The sequence below is a fragment of the Trematomus bernacchii genome, unplaced genomic scaffold (genome assembly GCF_902827165.1).
Source record: "Trematomus bernacchii unplaced genomic scaffold, fTreBer1.1, whole genome shotgun sequence".
NCBI classification, from domain to species: domain Eukaryota; kingdom Metazoa; phylum Chordata; class Actinopteri; order Perciformes; family Nototheniidae; genus Trematomus; species Trematomus bernacchii.
In genome coordinates this window covers 5,093,800-5,116,326 of record NW_022987588.1, presented here as the reverse complement: position 1 = coordinate 5,116,326, position 22,527 = coordinate 5,093,800, and the positions used below count along the sequence as shown (strand labels likewise).

Genomic DNA, 22,527 nt, shown 5'->3' with positions numbered 1-22,527 from the left:
GACTAATGTGACAAATGAGTGTAAACGGTACTAAGACGAGCACGGGGACTTGCCATGTTTTGTGTGATGTGGTTCTCTTGTCTTAGTTCCAGGTTGGTTTGTGTCTCAGCAATGACATCACGGACAGATGTTGCCCTGTGGAGATGAACAAACAGTAAGCAGTCAGTGTCTTGGCTCTGCCACACAAACATAGATACAGACAAGCTCTGTTGTAATCCCGCTACATAAAAAAAATATCATAAGAAAAGTTATTAAGAAATCGAGCTTTGCACACTTCCGGGTCAACAAAGACAATGTATAAAGATAGGAAAGATAGGAAAGATAACAGCATTGGAAGCTAATGTCAGCCTTCCTTTCACTCTCAGGCACACAGCTACACTAAGGTAGTCAGTAGAGATGAAAGCACTGTGTGGGCTCGCCTCCCCTCCCATCCGTCAACACCCCTCAGCCACCCCCCAACCCTCCTCTCCCCCTCCCGTGACCCCCATCCTGCCCACCCTGTGGGCTAGACGAGCATTGTGGGGCTGCATCTATTCAGTCACGTTCCCCGCACACTGGTTTTTCTGTGCCCTCTTTGACCTGCTCTCTCGGCTGCCTTAGCCAGTGGAGCGAGGGAAGATTATACATCAGAGACCACTTCGGTGGGAGACCATTTACCGCCCGCCAACACAGAGCCACAGATCAACAAACACTCGCACCAACCAAATTCAGGCAAAAGTATAATATGCAGGAGAGAAATAGACGATCATGTAAATTATACAACAAACCATATATTTGATGTGAGAATGAATAAAATAAAACATGTACAAAGAAAAAGAGCATACCGACAACTGAAGTGAAAATGGTGTTTCTTTTTTCCCCTTTTTATAGACACAAGAGAAATGACTATAAGCAAAAATATTAAGATCCTTTTTGTGTGAAATGTCCTTTAATCTGAAAATGTTTTGTTTACATCTAAATTCCGTGGAAAGCACTGGAGCATAACTGAGATGTTATTTTATGTTAAGGAGATATTGAATAACTCGCAAGAAAATTGTAATCATTTTAAAGTTTTAAGAGATGCCAAATGTAATAATTGGTCTTTAAGATTAGATATGTGTTTTTATCTGCCGTGTACTGATTGGGAATGGATTTAAAAAATGTATTAAAGATATGCCAGGTCTAAAGTCAACTCAGAATGGTGGCCCCTCAAAGTACAAAAAACTCCACCTATTTGATATTTTTTAAACATTGCTGTACAATTAACAAACGAGCGATAAAACCAAACTCTTAGGAGTCATCCGACATTTCATATCTAACCTGGTCTGCCAATCTTCAAACAAGTCAAAAATACAACAAGGTAGAAAGATTATTCCAACTTGGCAGTTTTATTTATAAAGGAAATATTTAAGTTTGAATATTAGAGTTGACTAGTTAGGTTAGATATTTTTGCAAGGCAGTGAGGTAATGAGGTGGGAGAGAAGTGCCTTAAATAGTCAAAGTAAAGCCTCGCCGTGTTCGGCAGAGCAGAGAGCAGCAGAGAAACTCGGCTGCTCGATCACACAGAAACGCCTCTGAGCCTGGCTGCCGCGCCGCTGGCACGCCACTTTTATTGCCATGACCTGGGGCCCATTAATCAGCCTGTTGCGGGCCCCTCGGCACGGCTCCTCCCTGCCCCAGCGCTACCATCCCCCAACAGCTCTCCTTACCCCGGCTCCCCGAGGCCAGTCCTGCTTCAACAACATCCGCAGCTGACAGAACTGAAACGGTGTGCGTGCGTGGGTAAATGTGCTACAGTGGAGCTGCAAATGTGTTACAGCCACGTGCAGACTTTGTGTTTCTGCAAATTGCAGACACCGTTGAGAAATCACATCAGTCCCGTTTCCTTTATTTCCTGGAGCGACACATGCACCTCTCGGTCTGCCTTACACGTCCACACACACACGGCTCCTCTTGCACTGCTCCACAAGAACAACATGATAGCCTAATGAAAGAAATAAGCCTCTTACTCAAATGACATGCTGCCTTCATGGAGATTTCCATTTAACCTAGATGAAACTTCCACTGCAAATATAATGGACATATCAGTCCCGAGCATAAACACCTTTATCTGTATATCTTTTTCCAGAAGCAAATAAAGCTGAGAGACAACAGAGAGAGGAAATGATCTGTTCTTGTTCAGGTCATTACTGCAAAAATACAGTCTGGTGTCTTAAGGCCTGTTATTTCCCCACAACGTGCACACACTGTGCTGATGACCGACTAGTTTGCACAGACACGGCACCTGTCATTTCCATGAAATTAATAGTAGCCTAGCCCAGAAAAGATAAGAGGCTGCGCCGGGCCTCAAGGTCAGGATCAAGCACTTGACGACACACTGCATGCACCGCCGGGAATACAGCTCAGCCTTAGTATGCAAGGACCCCTGTAGGCTCTGCACTGCACATTCAAAATGTAAAAAAAATGTGCCTGAAAAAAATTCCCTATAACAGCAGCATGATAGTGCTTTTGTTAAATACTGTGTCTAGCCTACTTTGGAGAAGAATAGGTGCACTATAATTGTGTAACAGTAGGCAGGGAAAGGCACCTGAATTCCCAAGATGGCCCTTTTTCTTTAATAGTTAGAAAAACATTAATTGAAAATGATGGGTATAATGTTGATGTGTAGATTGGATTGAATGTTATATGGACCTAATGTACTCGGTCAATTTCATTTTGTGATGCAAATATCAAAATGTGTTTTCAATGCCTGTGATTTTCTTTCATGATTTTGCATGCATTTGTAATTTAGGTCTACATTTAGGCTTAATTACACTTATGTTGCAAAAATTGCCTACGATTGTACATCTCTTGATCGCGAAATGATATTAAAGTATGATAACCGCTTAAGAAATGTAGGCTACTTTAGACTAGACAAAGCTGATCAATAAGCCTGCAAACAAACTACTACAGGAAACTAGACCAAATATTAAACATTTCGACAGATTGTGTTGGTCCCAATTATTAAAAATCACAGATGACAGGGACTGTGAGAGATGAGGTTAAATACACACACTATGCCTCCCTCCTCTCTGGGGGAGGGCTAGCTGCAGCACCATCACCATGTATAATTTGCAGGTTCAGATGTGTGTCGTGTGAATGGTGCTTCAACTGAGTCTCGTGAAACTTAACCAAATGCATCGTTTTTTTTACACATTGCATTGAATATAGTGTAATTGGTCAAGTCATATTCTTACCTGAAAATGATTTTTGGGAGGTGAAGATGCAACCTTCACAACTAACCATGAAGACTTAAAAAAAGGCCATAAACCTATATTTCACATCTCACGTTTATAGTTTCAGTGGGCTATAGTAACATCAAATGAGCTTGTTGCTTGTGTTTTCTTATCTGACATTAGTGGCCCATAAACCGGATGCTTTAAATATTCTCGGGGATAAACACTTCCAAAATGTCACGTTAGGAAGGACGGGGGAAAAGAGAGGGAGGGAGAGAGAGAGAGAGATAGGAAAGGAGGATAAGGCAGTGCGTGTTGACGCTCATCCCCGCTGCTAAGAATAGTTTGCGCAACAAACAACTCCCGACGGCCGTCCAATCCATCACACTGGTCGGCGGCAGCAGCAGCAGCAGGCAGGGGAAGGGGGGGGAAGTGGTCGGGGCTGCATTTATAAACCAGACCGCTGGAGCGGAGCCCCGACTCGCGCCATTAAACAGAAAACCACCGGGTGTTTTTAGCGGAACCTCATATAGCTCTGCATTTTAGGGAGGAAGAGCAAACAAGGGCAGAGGGACTGACTGATAAAGGGAGAAAACTAACTCGCGTATCCCTCTTTTCCCTCGTTTCCCGTTCCTAACGACAATTACTTGAACTCTCCGTGACCCTCGGTACACGCACCGGCACCGCTCAGCATTTCCTCCGGGGCAGGGGCCTCTATTGCCCGGGAAGCACTGGTTGCGTGCGCACCGGTAATACGCGTGTGTGTGCATGAGAGAGAGGGAGGGAGGGAGGGAGGGAGGGAGGGAGGGTTGGTGGAGTTGGGAAGGTGGTTGTTTATAACAGCTTCCACTCGCTTTACAAGTTGACAAATGGCCAAGTAGAAATGCAGATCTACATTAAAAGAACCGCAGGGCCATCAATCATGCATAAATAAATACCTGCAGGGTTTATGATCAGGTTTGCGAAAGTCTGTTCGGTAACGGGAAACCGGGAATGTGGGTCTCGCTAACGTGAGTGAAGGCTCCCTCTCGCTCTTTGTCCCTGGAGCTTTGCCAGACTCTCTGAAGCGCAGAGCTCCGTACAGCTCTGAAAAAATGCAGTGTGACGCAGGATAATCTCCGCAGCGACGGGGGTGGGGTGGGCATAAACAGGGATTAAAAGAGGCGTGCACACACCGTACACACGACCGCGAAGTTGTTTGTGTGTGTGTGCCCAAAACGAAAGGAATTCTGCTCACACTGCCGGTGAACGAAATAGAAATCAGCGGGGAAAAAATATGAGAAAAACAGAGTGTGGGTCAAAACTACAGCCTGACTACCAAGCACACAGCCTCAGGGCCTCGCACACCCAGCATCATAAAGACAGACAGCGCGTGGAAGAGCATGCGTGCCCAATTTTAATTGTTATTGATTATCAGGCTGACGTGTGCCAAATGGTCCAATTGATTATCTCAATTTAGACTAGGAGTCCATATGTGGAACCTACTGCTTCTCAGTGTAGTTTCTGATAAAAGTATGGCATATATTCATTGTACTACGTTTTTTTAGTTTATTTTGTATATTTATATTTGGGGTAAATACTTGTCTTTATTCTTTTTAATGTTTAATTATTTTATGTTTCCAATCGTTTTTGTTTGACCTTCTACTTAGGCTATTTCCTTATGTTGTTTATGTTTATGTTGGCACCACCATACACCAAAGCAAATTATATGTGTAAAAGTTCCTGACAATAAGCTCGATTGTGATACAACAGAAGTGTACAGACTGAAGGGCTCAGAGGAGATAAACGCTATGGAGAGACAGAGCTGCTGGGGGAGCGCAGAGGGAGCAGCAGCGTCTCCTCAGCTGTCACATTATTAGCGGCCGAGCTGTAAACAAGGGGCCCCTCCGTCCTGCGGGCCGCTGCACAGCCGCATGCAAGTCGGTGCACGGTTCAATCCCCCCTCCTTCTGCAACACGGCCGTCAACAACGGCGACATTGTGAGGCCCCTCGTGCTGTCACTAGGGCCCGGGTGGCGGCTGCTGAACTGGCTCTATTCATCCCGGGCCAAATGGGGACTAAATGGCCCTTTATGCCACCAAAGGACCCGATTGTAATAGAGATGCGCATGCATGAGTCGGCCCGCATTTACCGGAGGTTTCTTGACTTTCCTTTGAAATGCTGGCGTTGCTTTCATGTGTTTGATGTTAGGCTACTAATGAAAGAACATTACGCTAAAGGGCTGATCCCCCTACATATAACGCCCCCCCCCCTTCATATATAGGATGAATAGTCTGTTTAAAAGAGAAAGCTTAATTATTGGTGGTGTGTAAAGACAGGCTTAATTAGGGTAAATGACTGTCAGTTTAACAGGTGCCGATTCATTGAGGTAAACCGAGCTTCCACACCTCTGACAGGGCCTACATATCTAGCTTTTAAAAAGGTCACGCTTTGGGTGAGCAAATGACACCTAGAAATATTTCACATATTTTGTTGTCTTTACTATAATGATAACTGTAGGTGTTTACTTGGTTTAGAGCCGAGTTATGATCCTAAACTCGAGGTCAAAAGCTTTTATAACCAACATGAAGTCAGTCATGTGCCACGCAGACGGCAGATAAAACATTCCTGCTCTGAAGACAGCTGCTGTAGAAAACTCCTATCGCCATCACCCTGCTGCGCTGCCAAGCGTCTGTGGGATATCGTCAGATAGATAGATGCCCAAGGCACCGACATCTAAAAACAAACGAGGAGGCATGATCAAGACCGAGCCTGCAGAGACTCAGAGCAGGGAGGCGAGGTGCCATCATTACTCCGCTGCCAAATCAATCTTTCGATAGGCCAGAGCGAGGTCAGGAGAGTAAACACAACCTTAGTGAGATTTAGATTTTTAGGAACAGACACTGTATTCGTGTATTAAATCATCCAACATTTGTCAACAGAAGTCCACAGTTTGCCTTTGGAGACATGATTAACAAACATAATATAGGCAAGATGATTAAAATCTAAATCTAAAAACTAGTTTAAATTACCATCTGTGCGCAATCGTGTGCAGAAATGTCAGTTTCAATATGTGAGGCATGTGTTAAAGTAACATACTAATGTAAGATGTGGTTCTCGGGGCCGTAATGACCGCCTCTATGCTGGTGAAACAGTACTGGGGGGGGGGGGCGACACATCTCTGCGGGGAAGTGATCCGTGTGCTCCAGACCTCGTCGAAACAAAAAGCTTTGTGCAGCGCTGAGAGAGAGAGAGAGAGAGAGAGAGAGAGAGAGAGAGAGAGAGAGAGAGAGAGAGAGAGAGAGAGAGAGAGAGAGGAGAGAGAGAGAGCGCGAAGAGAGAGAGATCAGAGCGAGACGAGAGAGAGAGAGAGATATAGAGAGACTAGTATAGAATAGCTTAGCGATGATAGATCATAGAGAGCGAGGAGGGAGGGAGGTAGCAGCTCTCCCTTTTCAATCAAATCGCGAGGTCCCGGGAGGCCAGCACGGAGCATAGCTTCAATCAAACCGTGACGTCTCCTCCGGGAGCTTCGCAGCGCCTGGAAAACCGATCTCTCCTCGGCGCTCTGCCGTGCCTCCGCTTTTGTTCACACGCACCTCGCTCCAGCAGCGCCGAGGCTGTTGTTTTATATCCAGGCGAGAGAAAAAAACAAGCGCGACAACAATAAGGCAGACCTCGTGTCTCGTGGCTGGATCTTAAACTGAACATTTACTTTTGACGGTGTTTACGCATTTCCCTGCCTGTCGTCCAACACATTAGTGGTTTGATTTGCAAAACTGGTCCTGCGTGATTTCCTCTATATCTGCAGGTAATATCCCCCGTGTGGTGCTTATTGATTCCAGATAAAGAAAGCGGCCATACAGAAGGTTAATGGGCTTAAAATGGAGGTGCGGTTGTCCGTATACACAGCAGCAGACCCCCCTCCCTCCCTGGACACCCCACGGTGACACATCCACTGTCACATCACTCAGCATGACAATATGGCCCAGCAGGCACGAGGCTGGTGATACGTTCAGGTGCACCTTCCCCCCCCCAGCACGCACAGATCCTTAGAAGCTCTTAACAGTCGAGAGTATACTAAACATGCTTTAAAATCGGACTTCCCGGATGTTAAGGACATATTGATATGGTTTATACGAGTGTGGAGAGAAGATGTTGACAAAAGTCAAAGTTAATCATTGAAGGCAATATTTGCATATTTCCATTGGTGTAAAGTAGCTATACTAAAGTACAATTTTGAGAGACCTGTACTTAACATGCGTATTCCAATGTGTTGCTACTTTGTACTTCTATTCCACTACAATTCAGAGGTGAACAGTGTACTTTCACATACATATTTCAAAGTAGCTGCACCTTTACCATCTTTGATAAACATATAATGCATTAACAATTAAAATGAAAACATATAATATATATTATTCCGAAATGGGCCACTTTGCATAATGAGTACTTTTACTTGAGTTACATGTTGAATGCATATATTTTACTTATAGAGTATTCCTACACTCTAGTAGGCCTACTTCACTTAAGTACAATATCTGAGTACTTCTCCCACCTCTGCATATTTCTATGAAAGTAAATTATAATCAAATAAACGCCAAAACTAAATCCTATTTTGTTTGCTGCGCCAACCTTGACCCCCACTTTAGACAGCTAATGGCCCTGAGCAATCAAACCCTGTTTTTGTAAGAAGTGTGAAGTCCTCTCGCGTGAAAAGAGAGGAAAAATAAATCAGTATGTCAATCTACGCAGCCCTCCCCCTCCGTGTTTTAACACCTGGAAAACAGATCAGTCCCACACTGACTTCACAGTGCACAGTGGAAAAATGATGCGCAAATCAGTCCGACGTGGTACGCTATAAATAAACTCGGCCCACACGAAATGTGAAGTATTTGTTTGCTTCCACGACACGCACCACTAGGGGAACAGCCTCTATTACCAAAAGATCAGACTTAGCAGTTTAAAGAGCAGAGTCAGGAACAAGGTTATCTTGGCTGTAAAGTGTGTGAGTTATTGTGAGGTCGAGGGCCAGTATCAAGGTAACTTGAAGGCAAACAATAATGGCATAGTTGCAGTAGACCAAATGAGACTTATAAGGTCAATAAAGACGAGAAGATTCAAAGATTGGCACAAACATCTAAATATAATATCCTGACAAAATGTCATAATATATTGACAAGTCCATTTGTCATTATTTCCACACAAAAAAAAAGAAGTGGGGCAATGCTTTATCAAAACATAACTCGTCCTTTGGAAAATTTGGTAAATAATTAGCCTTATGGTTTTACGCATCATTGTTCGTAATCCTCAAATTGGGAACAATGATCTGCACTTGGTTTGTTTTTATTCTTTAAATAGTACAAGATCAAATCCAACTTTAAATCGATGTATGACACGCTCATTTACCCCCACCAAACCAATAGAGACCGAGGTTACATTTAAATACAATTAACCCTTTATTCTGCATCAAATCCCCCTGAAGTAGCCTCCACCCCCCACCAGTTAATCCCCCTGCTCTTTTCCAACACGAGGTTCTGCTCTCGCAACCTGCGCGAGCATCAGCAGCGTGCCTTATGAGCAATTCTCTCCACTGTACGCGAATTGGCTGCCGGGAGCGAAGTGGTCTTTTTAGTAGCTGCTTCCCTCACTAAGCTCGTCAATGAGCTGGAGCCAGCCAATATGAGGCTCATCGATCGTCCTAAGAGAGCGTCCCCTAATTAGTGCTGCGTGGCTCCGGGACTGGCAGCAGAGGCGAGGAGGAAAACTCCCGCAATAGGAGCCGTTATCTTCTGACAAAGTCATGTTAAGACACAATGCCTTATGGTTAAACCCTGCTTTGCTGGTCGCGAAAAGCTGGCTTCGCAGAGGAGCTTCGGAGAATCGTAAGGAAAAGACGATTCATTTTGGAACACTTCCAGCCAGCAGCACTTATTTCAATTAAACGGCAACTTGATGTGGTTCATACTGATGGCTGCCACCCACACATTGGTTCACGAGAGGGGGGGGCTGTAGTAGAATAATAAATAAAACAAATGATAATGGCAGAGTATAATTTTGTTGAACTGCAAAGCGGTTTTTATATGCGTAAAAGTTCACAAAGTAATGAAGAAATGATCGTGACAGTTATAAGTGGCACTTTTCGTTTTAACTATTTGGATATAATTAAAGGGGTGACACTTTCCCCCTGTATAGGGAGCAGGGAGTAGCCTATCGTAGCTGCAGGGGGAGGGAGGGTCCTAACTGGAGCTATACACGGACCCTTCGTGCGCAATGGATATTCCCCCGCAATGCAAAGAGCAGTCACACAGCCAGGCTGCGTGCGAGCGAGAGGGGGAGAAAACACACTGCAGCGCAAAGTCATATCGGAGAACACCTGCAAGACATGAAGGGTGTGTGTGTGTGTGGCAAGATGCCAGAGCGGTTTCCATCAACTAGACAGGAAGGTGAGCGGTGCAGTCCCGTCTCTCCCCCCCCCACACACGCTACCTTTGGGACTGATGAGACGACTGATCAACGTCCACTCTGTCCAAACAAGCCCCCCCCCCCCCAAACCACGAACACACAGTCAGCTGCCACACCAACAAACACACACCGCGGGGATGCCCTCCAATTGAACTGAACCGTGTATAAACGGAGCAGCACCGCTCGCTTCCCTTTGGCAGGGCGAGGCTGGATTCCGTAACCTTGTTTAGCGCAGAAGCTCCGTGTGCGCGCACGAACACGCGGTCACACACACTCCCACCTTCTCCCCCCACAGGCTCTATCACACTTCGTCTCTAAACAGAGTGCGAAAAACCTGAATATTCACCCACTGAGGACGGCGCCACTTTCAAGTCCGCTAATCTCTGGGACGTCCTTCTCACCTCCCTCCGGTTGACAGGACAGTTGTAAAGAGGCCAAGCTCACGGTCGGGTCATTGTGTGTATGTGTGTATGTGTGTGCGTGTGTGTTATTTATCAACCACATGCCACTGCCCCGCCGAAACGCACAAAGACCACCCTATGCGCTATTCTTAGAAGTGGCCGATCCTCTCCCAGTCTCTGCGCACAACATCGCGTTTACATTCAACCCCACAAGAAGAATGTCTTTCATTTAAAAACACTCTATAAGAACACACTGGATATTTTTAAAGCGTCTGTGTAAGTATTCAACACAACTGTCTTCATTCAGGATTTGTCCACATCGCCAAAGCCACATGCGCAAGAAAATACATTACGATTTGTCATGGATTATCTCACCTGGGTAATTGGTGCTAGATCCAGCCGTCGTCCGTGCGACCCACTCACGCCTTTTTCCTGTTTTCCCAAGTTAACTGGGAGGACAGAGATCCGTGCGTGCGTAGACGAGCCCGGTTCACGATCGTGTCTGCCCGAGACACACAATCCCGGCCGGACAAAAAAAACAACTAAAAGTGTCTTACAGGTTATCCACTTGTCACGAAACAAAACAAGTCTAACATATAAAGCTCTTCTATTGTCTACAGGCAACTCTCATCCATTGCCCGATATTTTAAACGGACTTTTCTGCTGCTGCAAATGTCACTTGGGTTGCCATAAAGCAACAAAACGATCCTGCGCGGAGGAAAAACAACCGTCAGGACGCAGAGAAATCCACAAAAGGAAAATCCGTTAAGGTCCTTTAAAGTCGGGAGAGCCAATGCCCCCCTCAGGACACAGGTGGCGAGGTCGGCGGACTCGCGGAGAAATTAATTCAGCTCAGCCGTACCTCGCAGCAGCGCCATGTTGGGTTTCAGCGGAGCACGCCGTCTTCGGAAAAAAGCCCCTTTCTCCCGCTACCCGTCACTCCATGTCCTCCGCGATTCCGGAATCCGTATCTCGGAGGGTTCGCTGAAGGTTACTCTGTGTGGCTTCTCGTCCCGCGTTTTGCTCGAGGAGCGTAGAGAGCACCCCGGTTCGCGGAGACTTCGCACGGAGCTGTACGGGGAGTGCCGCACAGAATGGATGAACGAGACCGAGCGACTCGCTCCACTCCCACTCGCGCAGACTCTACCCAGAAGGCCAGTCGGGAGACCGCAATTACCATAAGCCTCCAGCGCACGGCACTGGCTGCGCGCGCACGCACACACTGAGACACATAAAACACACACACACACACACACAAGCTGAGACACACAGAAAAACACACACGCACACACAGGCTCCGCTGAAACTCCAAAACAGGAATAGGCGAGGTTTTACCGGCACAAATAAGGCAGAAAATGAAGTAGAACTGATGATGTTATCATGAAAGCAATAAAAGCCAAGAGCAAATATTTAAATGTTTTTTTACAAATAAGGAAAATAGAGACTACACCATTGGAAAAGTGCACAAATGCTAAAAAATATGATGTACAAAAGACATACTCATGTATTGTTACCATAACAAATACCATAACATGGTTTGTTATAAATTGAGAAGATGGCCACAACTAACCAACTGGGTGTTGGTCTTATTGGCTTCACAAACTGTTGTTTTTGTACCATAGCTCCCTTCTTTCACCCACATGTATAGCATTGTTCATATTTTGTCCTAAAAATGTAGACTGTGGGACACAAATTTAATGTCACTTTTGTTTTTTTCCAAGCCAACAGATAAGGTAAATCTGCAAAGCACGAGGCAAAGGGGAGAGAGAGGGGGGGGAGAGAGAGAGAGAGGGAGGGAGAGAGAGAGGGAGGGAGAGAGGGAGGGAGAGAGAGAGAGAGGGAGGGAGGGAGGGGGGGATAGAGGGAGAGGCAGCTCAAGGCTGGGGCACATCTGTTAAGGCTCCCATGTCAAGTGAAGGAGGAGGAGGGAGGCTATGAATATCAAGCCTGAGGTGTGTGTGCATCATGTGCCTGCATTTGTGTGTGTGTGTGTGTAGGAGAGAAAAGCAGCAGACAGACAGACAGAAGCAGAGTAGGAGTAGGAAAGAGAGGGGGATTGGAAATGGAAGGTCTGGCTGCGTTCGCCACAGCTGTTGAAAGTAGAAATTAAAGCAGACAGTCATACACAAACAAACACAAAGCTCACAAAGCACTCGCATGTGGATGCAGTCAAAAGCAAAGCTCATCTTGAAGGGCAAATTATCCAAAAAGTTTGGAGACAGGCATGAAAGAAGTGAGCGGAGAGAAGAGGATCCTTGAGATGAGAAGAAAGGGAAAGAGGGTGGGTGTATTGATGCACAGAGATAAAACTCCACTTTCTCTGGCTGAGGCATGCATCTTAGTTACTGTAAAAAGGCACATTGAAGAACTTTAATCCAACTTAAATAAAATCAGGCCCCATCATTATCCCCACTCTCTCTACCTCTTATAACTGGGAGTTGCCCACTATGACCACAGCCACTGAACAGTGAGGCGACCAAGGCTTCGTCCACACTTTTGAATTTGAAAAGATGTCAATCTACACCAGGGTTCAGGTACATTTACACTGGGATGTTTAATAAGCAGGAAACTGCCTAAATCTCTTCTTCCTTGTCATTTGCTTAGAAAAATACACAATTGTGAGTTACCAACAACAAGCAGTGGAAGAAACACTTAATGGTTACCCTGTGTGTCAGCTGCTTATATCACTTATAAGTTCTCCAACCCTTAGGATGAACTGTTTCAAAAAAGCTTAACTCACTAATTGACCGTAGTTTTTTAGTTTTGACAGATAATAAAAAGTGAGTTGATTGCATCTCACAGATTCTTCTTCCTACAGTAAGGCCAGGTGCAGACAGACTGCTTTAAACATCTTAATTGGTCAAACCCATCTAGCTGCCAGTGATGGCTTGTTGTCCAAAACAAACAAACCAACAAAGAAGTAAGCCCACCTGGCAAAAAAAGATAAGCCTGGCCTAACTTCTGACTGCAAAGCAATTGTCATCTGGCTAGGTGCTGCTGCAATTGGCCAATCAAAAATGTGTGTGAGTGTTAACTCCTGTGCTGTTGCACCATGAGACGTCAATTAATCAGTATTTTATTCTTGATCACAAAGCCGTCTGACAAAATAATCATGAATGCCGGTTGATGACAGCAGCTGTGTTCTGTAATTGGCTGGTTTCATTTTTCAAATTGACAATCTTAATTGTACTGCCACGCAGTCCTGCACCAGTCTCAGGTCATTGTTCTTTCCGTTCACAATAAAACACAGGATCAGCATTTTTCAGATTCATCTACGCTGGAGACGTTTTTTTTAAGCGGAAATTAAAAATTAAAGGCACAAAAAAATTGAATTTTTGTATTAAGCTGACTAGAATGGACAGTCTATGCTTCACTTCACTTGTCAAGGGGCTGACATTATAGGACACTGTAACACATGCCATTTAATGGACTTTCTATTCAGGTTCCAGGATGGTGACAAAATATACCACCAACACAGTCTAGATATAACATTTCCTATTCACTTAGTGTTGCTTTGTTTATGTCCACTCCATTTATATTGGGTATAAATTAATCTTAAAGAGAAAGAGGAGATTACTTTATAATAATATGAGTGATGAAATTTAGAGCGGAATTTTGTGGCTCAGAAAATCAAGTATACAGATTTAGAGGTCCAACAGCTCAGAAAGCCGAGACTCTGAATATTCAATCTTTAGAAGCCGACCACAAGATGGGAAGTAAACAACGGACATGAAGGCAACCATTTTTCATTTTTTATGTGGTCACACAGTGGCAGCTGCGGAGAGCTGCACTTATTCAAAACAGCATATCTGCACTCTCTGTTTGGTTCCCCTTACATGTCCTTTTGTCAATAGGAATATGGCAGCCTGTATTTCCCCTGGAAGGACACCACCATCTTTAGTCTTGGTAATATGAGGTGTCATGCTCTACACATTTAGCCACACTGCACCATATGTCCCGTTCACTTCTCCTGCCCAGATTCTTGCAGGTAGAATCCAACCTGGCAACCCCCCACTACCAACTGTTTGTATCGTTAGTGTAAATACGCGGCCATGACAAGATTTGAGGTGCCCTTTCAGATCTGTCAGCTTGTTTTGAGATGCAACCTGATTGTCTCCAAACAGTTTGAGAGAAGCTGCTCCATTGTATGACAAAATGTATTGAATACTACCAAGAAAAGTCAGGCGGAATATTTTTGCTAAAAATTCCTATAAATCTCTGCTCTTGAGAAGCTAAAAGCAGACTTTTGTTGACGTCACACACAACTAATAACGACTTTGAAAGGTCAGATGGGTGTTGGAAAAAAGGGGCGTAATAACAGCACTAGACAACGGGTCTTCCTCTCTCTCCTCCTCTGACTCAGAGGCAAACGGCTCTCTCCATCACTCACTGGAAAACTGGATTACAGATGAATATTGCTCCGAGGAACCGCAGGGCAAACCAAGTCTCTGACGCTTAAACACAAAAACACACAGTTGTATTTACAGAAAAAAAACACCTATGCTGGGAGTCACAAAAACAGGTCTGGAAAGCGAAGGCAGGCCTTTTTTTATGGCTGCACTTTACGACTGTGTGTGAACTTTGTGGTTTGAACAGGGAGCCCGAGAACAGCATGTGCCTTTGAAAACACTCATGTTGGGTAATGGCGACGAAAAATGTGCTTTAAATCTGTGATCCCGTCCTCCAACTGTCATTCTATGTCATGTGTAGGTGCGTGTGTCTTGTATATAAACCAAAACAGCGTAAACACACACCCATGCCTGCACGCGGGTGTAGAGGGAGCCACGCTCTGGGAGGTCAGAGGGATCCAGCCATCTGCTGCTGCAATCAGACACTGAAGCAGTGGCCTGACAAACACAAACACACACACACAAACACACAGTATTCATGGCAAGTTCATAAGCACAAACATACACACTTTGAGCATGCATTACCCAAATATACACATGCTGTGCCCAAAACAGACACACACACATTTTGAAAGGGCTGCCTGCCAACACACAAGCAAGCACACACACAAACTCACACACCCACGCACACACCACTCACACACACACACTCTGTCGGCAGGCTCAGATTGCAGGAAGCTCTTTGCACGCAGCTCAGTCCACAGCAGCCGGTACTAATCAGCACAATCCACCTGCAGATCGTTATGGATCGCTTACTGCAACTCACACAGGCACAAACACACACACACTCACACATGCACACACAAACTTGCTTGAACACTTTACTAGCACGCACAGGCTTGACACATGCAATCAATACTTGAACTGAACACTTTTAAACACTCACAATGCTGAATATGCATGTTCACGATAGTCAGAAAAGCAAACAGTGCTCCAATATAATGTCTATGGAAACTCATTGTGTATTCACGATAGTCAATGGTGACTTGAAAGTGAATTGTTTAAAATTAATTTTCTAATCTCAAATTCATCAAAAACAAATGTAAGTACTTGAATACCCCCTATTTATCATATTGTGTATTCTATGTAATATCTTTTCTACTGTATGTGTATATATATTTGCTTTATTGAAAATTATTTTTACACTTTATTCCACCTTTTAAATATTGTAATGATTGAACAGATTGCTGCTGCAACAAAACAATTTCCCAATTTGGGATAAATAAAATATCTATCTTCCTTTCTATCTATCTATGCAACTGAAATATCAACACAGCATCTTTTTCTCCCTCCCGCGAACACGAAATCACACACGCACGGGCACGCACAAGCATGCACCCCCACCGGTGTTGTCGGGCTAACCGGTTCCCCACAGGCGCGCCACGCTGCGTTAGCGCGGCCTCACCGGGGATAATTACAGCCTGGCGCGGCAGGGCGAGCGTGGCTCGGAGCCAGAGAGAGAGCGAGAGGGAGAGAGAGGTAGAGAGATAGTGAAAGAGAGAGAGAGAGGGAGGGATTACTGGAGCAGTGAGAGACCTATAGATTAAACCCTAATCAATAGGCTGCTAAATTCATCGATGCAATCAATCAGTGCAGCCCGTGACATAAAATAACCAACACGATCAATCACACTTCTTATTTTGACCTGGGGGGATTCCCATAAGTGCCTATCCTCACCCCCCCCCCCCCACCCCTCCAATACGCGTGGACAAAAACATTGTGCGTCTTTTTTTTTTTTTTTTTTTATAGAATAAAGATTAAAACCTTCAAACGAGCCTTATCTGAGAGGAAGGAGAAGCTGTGGCGGCTCTCAGCGCAGCACAAGAAAGATCTCACCCCCCTCCTCATTTTCTCCCCTCCCCTCCCCTCGTCTGTCGGCCTCTGTCGAGTTCCGCTCATAACCTCGCCACCCACCCTCCCACTTCCCGCCTCTCCCTGCTTTCCGCTGCTGGCTGGGAACACACACACACACACACACACACACACACACACACACACACCACACACACACCACACAACACACACACACACACACACACACATCACACACACACACACACACACACACACACACACACCACACACACACACACACACACACACACACACACACACACACACACACACACACACACACACACACACACACACACACACACACACACACACACACACACACACACACACACACACACACACACACACACACACCTCTTTATAGCTCTCTCGCTCTGACACGCACCCACAAGCATGCACAGCCTTGCGCGCACACACACACTGATGACACACACACACAGGCAGGCAGCGTCAATAAAAAGCCCAGCGCTGTGAGAGGCCGCCGGCACTCAACTCCCCCCCCCCCCCCCCCCCCCTCTCCCACACCCCCCCTCCTGCCACTGCGATTAGCGGAGGCTGGCTGGCTGGGGAGAGGCGCCCCTCTGTTATCTGGGGCGGTGGCAGCCTGTGTGTGTGTTGAGAGAGAGAAAAGAGAGCGAGCAAGAGAGAGAAGAGGGAGAGATTAATTTAACTCTTTCGGGGCCGGATCGCAGCGCTGGAAGCTCTGCTCGCTCCGCTCAGAAAGCAGCAGCAGCACAGCGAGGCTGATATAAGACAAGACGCAGGAGAGAATAGGCACATTCAACACACGATCCTCGAGAAATACAGACGTAGCAGGGTTATAATTAGGCACCAAGGTCAAGCCCTCGGTAATATTTCAGGGGATTCTGGGGGATAAGTGATCAATTACGAACAATGTTTTAAGGCTAAATCTGATATTTTCTAAGGTAGACAATATGTTAGGGATTTGCATTCTCCACAAGAGCTATAGTAAATATGTATATAATAGAGTTGAAAAGATGAATCAATTAGTCGATCAACAGCAAATGAATTGCCAGCGATTATAATGTTAACTTGATTTGCTTGAAAAATACTCAAATATAATTTTTCAAGCAAAAAAGGCTAAACATTTGCTGTTGTAAACTGTTCAATTGTGAAGATTTGCTGTTGTATCGTACACAGTAAACAGAATTTCTTTGGGTTTTGGCCTCTTGGATGACAATTTGAATAATCAGCTGGGTAATTGTTAATTGCAGTCATCATCATACCATTATACAGGGAGGTACAAATATACAGAACATACAAAAATAGTTAAATTCATAAATATGAAGCGTAACTTTTTTTGTTTGAATAAATGCATTGTTTTTGGTTGGTGACAAAATCTGGGGGAATTTGCTGCAAATCTTGGCTACGGTCCTGCAAATACGGCTGCACTTACTAAAAAGGCAATAATCTGCACAGGAGCCAATAATTAGTTAAAAGGGGAGCCTTGTTACATTTTTCTACAATAATGTATTTAAATGATCAAATGTCCAGATTTTGTCAAGCTAGGACATTACTATAACTCACCTGAGTATATTCAACTGATTTTATTTCTCATGCATTCAGGTTCATGTTGGTCTTTAGACAGCATCAACATCAATTAGATAACTTCACCACAGGCCTTTAGAGATCTCTGAACCACAACAGTATCACAACTGTAATATGTACAATGTTGAGCTTTGTTGTGTTCAGCTCTGCCTGAGAAAGAGAGATCACAGATTTAAGGTCAGTGTCAAACGGAGAGCGAGAAATCCTGAGCAGCAGCTTCTTTTCATAAGCTGTCTTTGATTTACGGCCATTGTGAAATAGAAGAAGCTACCCGTTAATTTGGTATTTCCTTGCACACTGGTAACAGGGATGGACTACGATTTTATAGAAAAGGACTGAGCTGTAATAAAACTGCAATGTCTCATTAGGAAAAAATGGTTGGAAAAGAAGTTGGATAAAAACCTTGTTGGTTTAAGTCTTTCATGGGATTTGTTGACAATAGGTTAAGACTGTTGAGGCGGCAACACATGGGCTGAACCTTGAATCTTTGCAAAAAAAACAAGATTTAGTTTTGAACATAAAATCCACTCCAAGATTTGCATCAAATGCCACTCCTTGATGTCTCCATATCAGCAAAAAAAGGGGTAATTAGACACATTCTTGCAGCCCTGGTAAAGCTCCAGTTCAATACCAACAGCCTGGAGCAAAACTAGCTAATTAAAACATTCAATGCAAAAGGCTGCACAAGAACTTCCAGTCAATTATTTATAATTTTAAGACATCATTCATGCAGGCTGTAATCTCCCCATTAACCTTCTCCAGCCTTATATTTACAGTGAGCGGCGGGAGAGCCGAGTTTAGGGAGGGGGGGGGGGGGGTTATACCCTGCACCACATCCCCGCCTGTAAATACTGCTGGGGCTCTATAATAAACAGCAGCCGGGTGGAGGCTGCTGCAGAGGAGAGACAAACAGCAGCGGGCCTGCGAGGTGACAGAGCCCCGGCTTGTTTTCAGCGTCTGGGCTGCTGCTGCTGTCGCCTCTCTCCCTCTCTCTCTCTCCCTCCCTCCCTCTCCCTCTCTTCCCCTCTCTGTGCGTCACAGCTAGGTCATGGCCGGACTCCAACAATGGCTCCGGTTTCTCGAGCCACATGCACGCGCGCAAACACACACACACACACACACACACACACGCAGGCACCAGGAGCACACAAACACAGATCTGACAAATGATAGGGTGGCGAGGCGAGGCGAGCTAATAGTAGGCAGTGTGCGCCTGCCGACATGCCCGTGGGCCGCGGGTGTTAAATTGTATCCAATTACGGCGCATGCGACGATACGAGTGGTGGGGGGGGATAATAATTCTTCTTGCGTGACAGGCAGATTCGCTTATTTCCCTGGCTCTTTATATGGAGGGGGTTCGGGGCTTGAGTCTGCGGGAGAGCTAGGTGCGTGGAGGAAAAAAAAAAAAGTCTAGTTTTCTTGAGGACATGACGCACATATTTCATTAATCAAAATCCAGTTAACCAGATTTGGAGACACGGCAGGTGCCAGCAGGATCGGACCAATAATTAATATCCATTATTTAGGCAGCCCAGGTCTAAAAGACGTCTGCACATTCAACACTTCATGGGAGGCAGGGTAGTGGCATGAGGGAATGAGGGATTACATCAATGTGAAAATGAAATAAACACGCCCAGTCTCAGCTTTGTTATGAAATGTCTCTCCTGCTCATTTATTTGATGGAGTGCACAGTCAAGTAAAACCAGCAACAGTGCCTAAAATGGGGTTTGGGCAGTGTGTGTGTGTGTGTGTGTGTGTGTGTGTGTGTGTGTGTGTGTGTGTGTGTGTGTATATAACACAGTGGTGGGGCTCTGTAAACTGCAATCTAAAGTTGCGCTCTTGTGTCATTGACGCCGAGCAGAAAAGTTCAAAAACCCAAGGGTAAAAAGGGTCAAGTGTGGGTTCATTAGTTCAACCTGTCAGAGAGGCAGCTGACAGCCGGCAGCTCGCACAGACAGTGATGAAACCACCACGATGTGTGGAAATACCAAATGGGCTGAGGTTGAATATAAAGCGACTCCATTATCCCGCCAATCACACCTCAGCACCTCTGACAAGGGCCAGGAGGTGATGAACCATCAAAGGCTGTTGCTATGGCATGTGTGCATGTGTGTGTGTGCCCTCGATTTGGACCTGTTTTGACAGGGACTTTCGAGAGAGCACGTGTGTCTGTATGTGTGTGTGTGTTTGTGTTGACTGATTAACAATACATGTTTTGTAGTTGTCCATAAGGCTATGTATTTAAACTGTCATGTGAGAGCAGCAGGTTTGGACACATTCCAGTCCAAGGCACGTACAAAAATAGAGTGTACACTTAAATATATATGGTACAGTGATAAATACAGTATAACAAACACATGTAGAATTTCATTCAAATACAAAACAACCGTTCAAAGTAATACTTGTGCGTAAGTTGCTAGAACAATAAAGTCATATGCAAGGAGAAAAACATAAGAACTGTCGTGAGACTTACTTGCCCTACCAAGTCATCTTCACTGTTTTTTAACCCCCCTCTTGTTTTTTTCACTGTACCCCACCCTGCCCCTATCACGGAGACAATTGTTCAGATCCAGAACCGTAGATGATTCCCTTCTGACACACAGGGTGCTTTTTAAAAAGGCCTGCTTTCACTTCATCCCCTGCAGAGAAGTGAAAAGGTAATTGCTCTGAATGCTAAACTAACACCTTATTATGATTGCCTTTCAGTCGTTCCTTTCCCCCCCCCCCTTTCACTTTTGCGGTGTGCCAAAACACTGCAGAATGCAGGAGTGAAGAAGGCAGTGCAGAGAGGGGAAATTGTTTTAAAACCTTTGGGATGCAGCAGATGCCTTTGACATTAGGAGGATCTTTAGAGCCGATCCTGTCTTGCTCCTCTCCCATAGTAGTATAGCAGGGAGCTGCAGCTCTGCTCGCTATGTGTGTGTGTGTGTGTGTGTGTCTTTAGGATATTAAATAGTAAAGGATGGGGATTAATAATGGAACCTGACAGCTCATCTCCGCCTCCTATCTGCCTTACTGTCCCCCCAATCTTCCCTTTCATTCCCTCTCTACCTCTTGTTCCTCTCTCTCTCAGTTTCTAATCCGCTGCGTCTCTCTCTGGCTGTGACCCTCGTTCGTGCTCCTATCCTCCGGCTCTTCCCTCTATCTCTCTCTCCCCCTCTCTCTTATTCTCTCCGGCTCTCTCTCAGGGCCCTCGGTCTTTCAGGGTCATGTCGGGGGAGTAGAAGAGCACGTTGGTGTCATTGTCGTCGTCGTCATCGCTGAGGTCGACCAGGTCAGCCTGTGTGTAGCGCACCGCCCCGGGGTGGTACTCTCCAATCAGAGTCCTGTCACACAGCCGGGACTGCAGAGCCAGCTACAAACAGACACACAAGCAGAGGTTGAAATTAACACACAATGATTGTACTGGTTTGCATTCACCCGAGCAGGCTACATTAGATTTTTTTCCTCTTTGTTCTGGTCATCCATTCACAATAAGATGCTTTTATGCACACTTAAAAAAAAAGGTCTTCGGCATTTATAAATGAAACAACACTGGCTGTTCACAGAACTTCACACATAGGGACTAAGAGGCACTAGAGGCAATGCAGGCTGTTGTAATTTCGAACAACATAACATGGTGCTGTCATTTAAGATGAAAAAATGTCAGTGCCAACCTGGAAAAGTGAAATAAAGTTCAAGTTGACTCAAGTTGACTCTGACATAAGGGTGCCACAATGCCTTTTTCTTCAACACATTTATTTTATACTTATGGTATTCTAGACACAAAATACCATATCTCAAATGAAATGGAGGAAAAGCGTATTGTCACGGTCAATAGCACTCAATATGAATCACTTTCTAACTACGGGGACTTGAATAAGAAAGAACTTGAACCACTTTGTTGGTTGACAAATGACAAAATAACTGTGAATACAATGAATGGTATGTCATTTACATGCTCGATGCTTGCAAGTTAAAAGGCACAAATAAAAAAAGGTTACTTTTCTGTTGATACTTTCTAATAGAAAATCCCTGATCATCTTCACTTGGGTCAAGAGGAGCTAGAGATTATTCATCGGCAAGCTGAAACCAGGATAGAACATTTACTACCACGCAACTGTTCATTTTTCCTCTGCTTCCAACACCAGGTTTCTGTGAGCGCATCCTCTCTTTCTCTCAAGCACACTGAACGCACTAAGCTTTTCCCTAAGGATGCTTCTCTTATATTTCGAGTCATCATTCTCAACTCAACTTCTGGTGAGTAGACAGATAAAGGAATAGTAGAGCAAAATCTTTGAATGGAGCAGACATATTGACGTTACTAACTCCCTTTTTCAGGCACTGGCCCATTAAGGCCTAGGCTCCACGGGAACGAAAACGGGTTGTATCCGCATATTTCTCTTGCGTATAGCCCTTTAAGCCGCACGACGCCGTAACGGAACGGTAGAAACGGACCCTGCAAACGACAACGGGTCCAAAGGTGAATAGATCTGGGAACGGAGCGCTCTGGGGGGTCCAACGGGGCCGTGTGGTAGCCTATACGGTCATCATTTTCTGATAATGACGACGCAATAGCCCCGCCTCTCCCCGCCTCTGCTGCTCACCCCCGCAAAAGTACACTGCACACTGAATTCAGATTATTTATCTTTATCTCGATATGGACATAACCGC

General features: G+C 45.1%; 2 protein-coding genes across 2 annotated transcripts in view; both read right to left on the bottom strand.

The window, feature by feature from the left end:
• Positions 1–11,170, bottom strand: part of bcor (BCL6 corepressor) — a 33,011-nt gene extending 21,841 nt beyond the window's left edge. The window contains 2 exon segments of the mRNA XM_034128544.1: positions 54–135; positions 10,415–11,170. Coding sequence (XP_033984435.1) covers positions 54–56 — 3 coding nt within the window. The 5' untranslated portion in view covers positions 57–135; positions 10,415–11,170.
• An 8,354-nt stretch (positions 11,171–19,524) lies between these two features.
• The window catches only part of si:dkey-100n23.5 (cyclic AMP receptor-like protein A), a 50,247-nt gene continuing 47,244 nt past the window's right edge, over positions 19,525–22,527 (bottom strand). Inside the window, exon 13 of the mRNA XM_034128575.1 lies at positions 19,525–21,229. Coding sequence (XP_033984466.1) covers positions 21,059–21,229 — 171 coding nt within the window. The 3' untranslated portion in view covers positions 19,525–21,058. The remainder of the gene's footprint in view (positions 21,230–22,527) is intronic.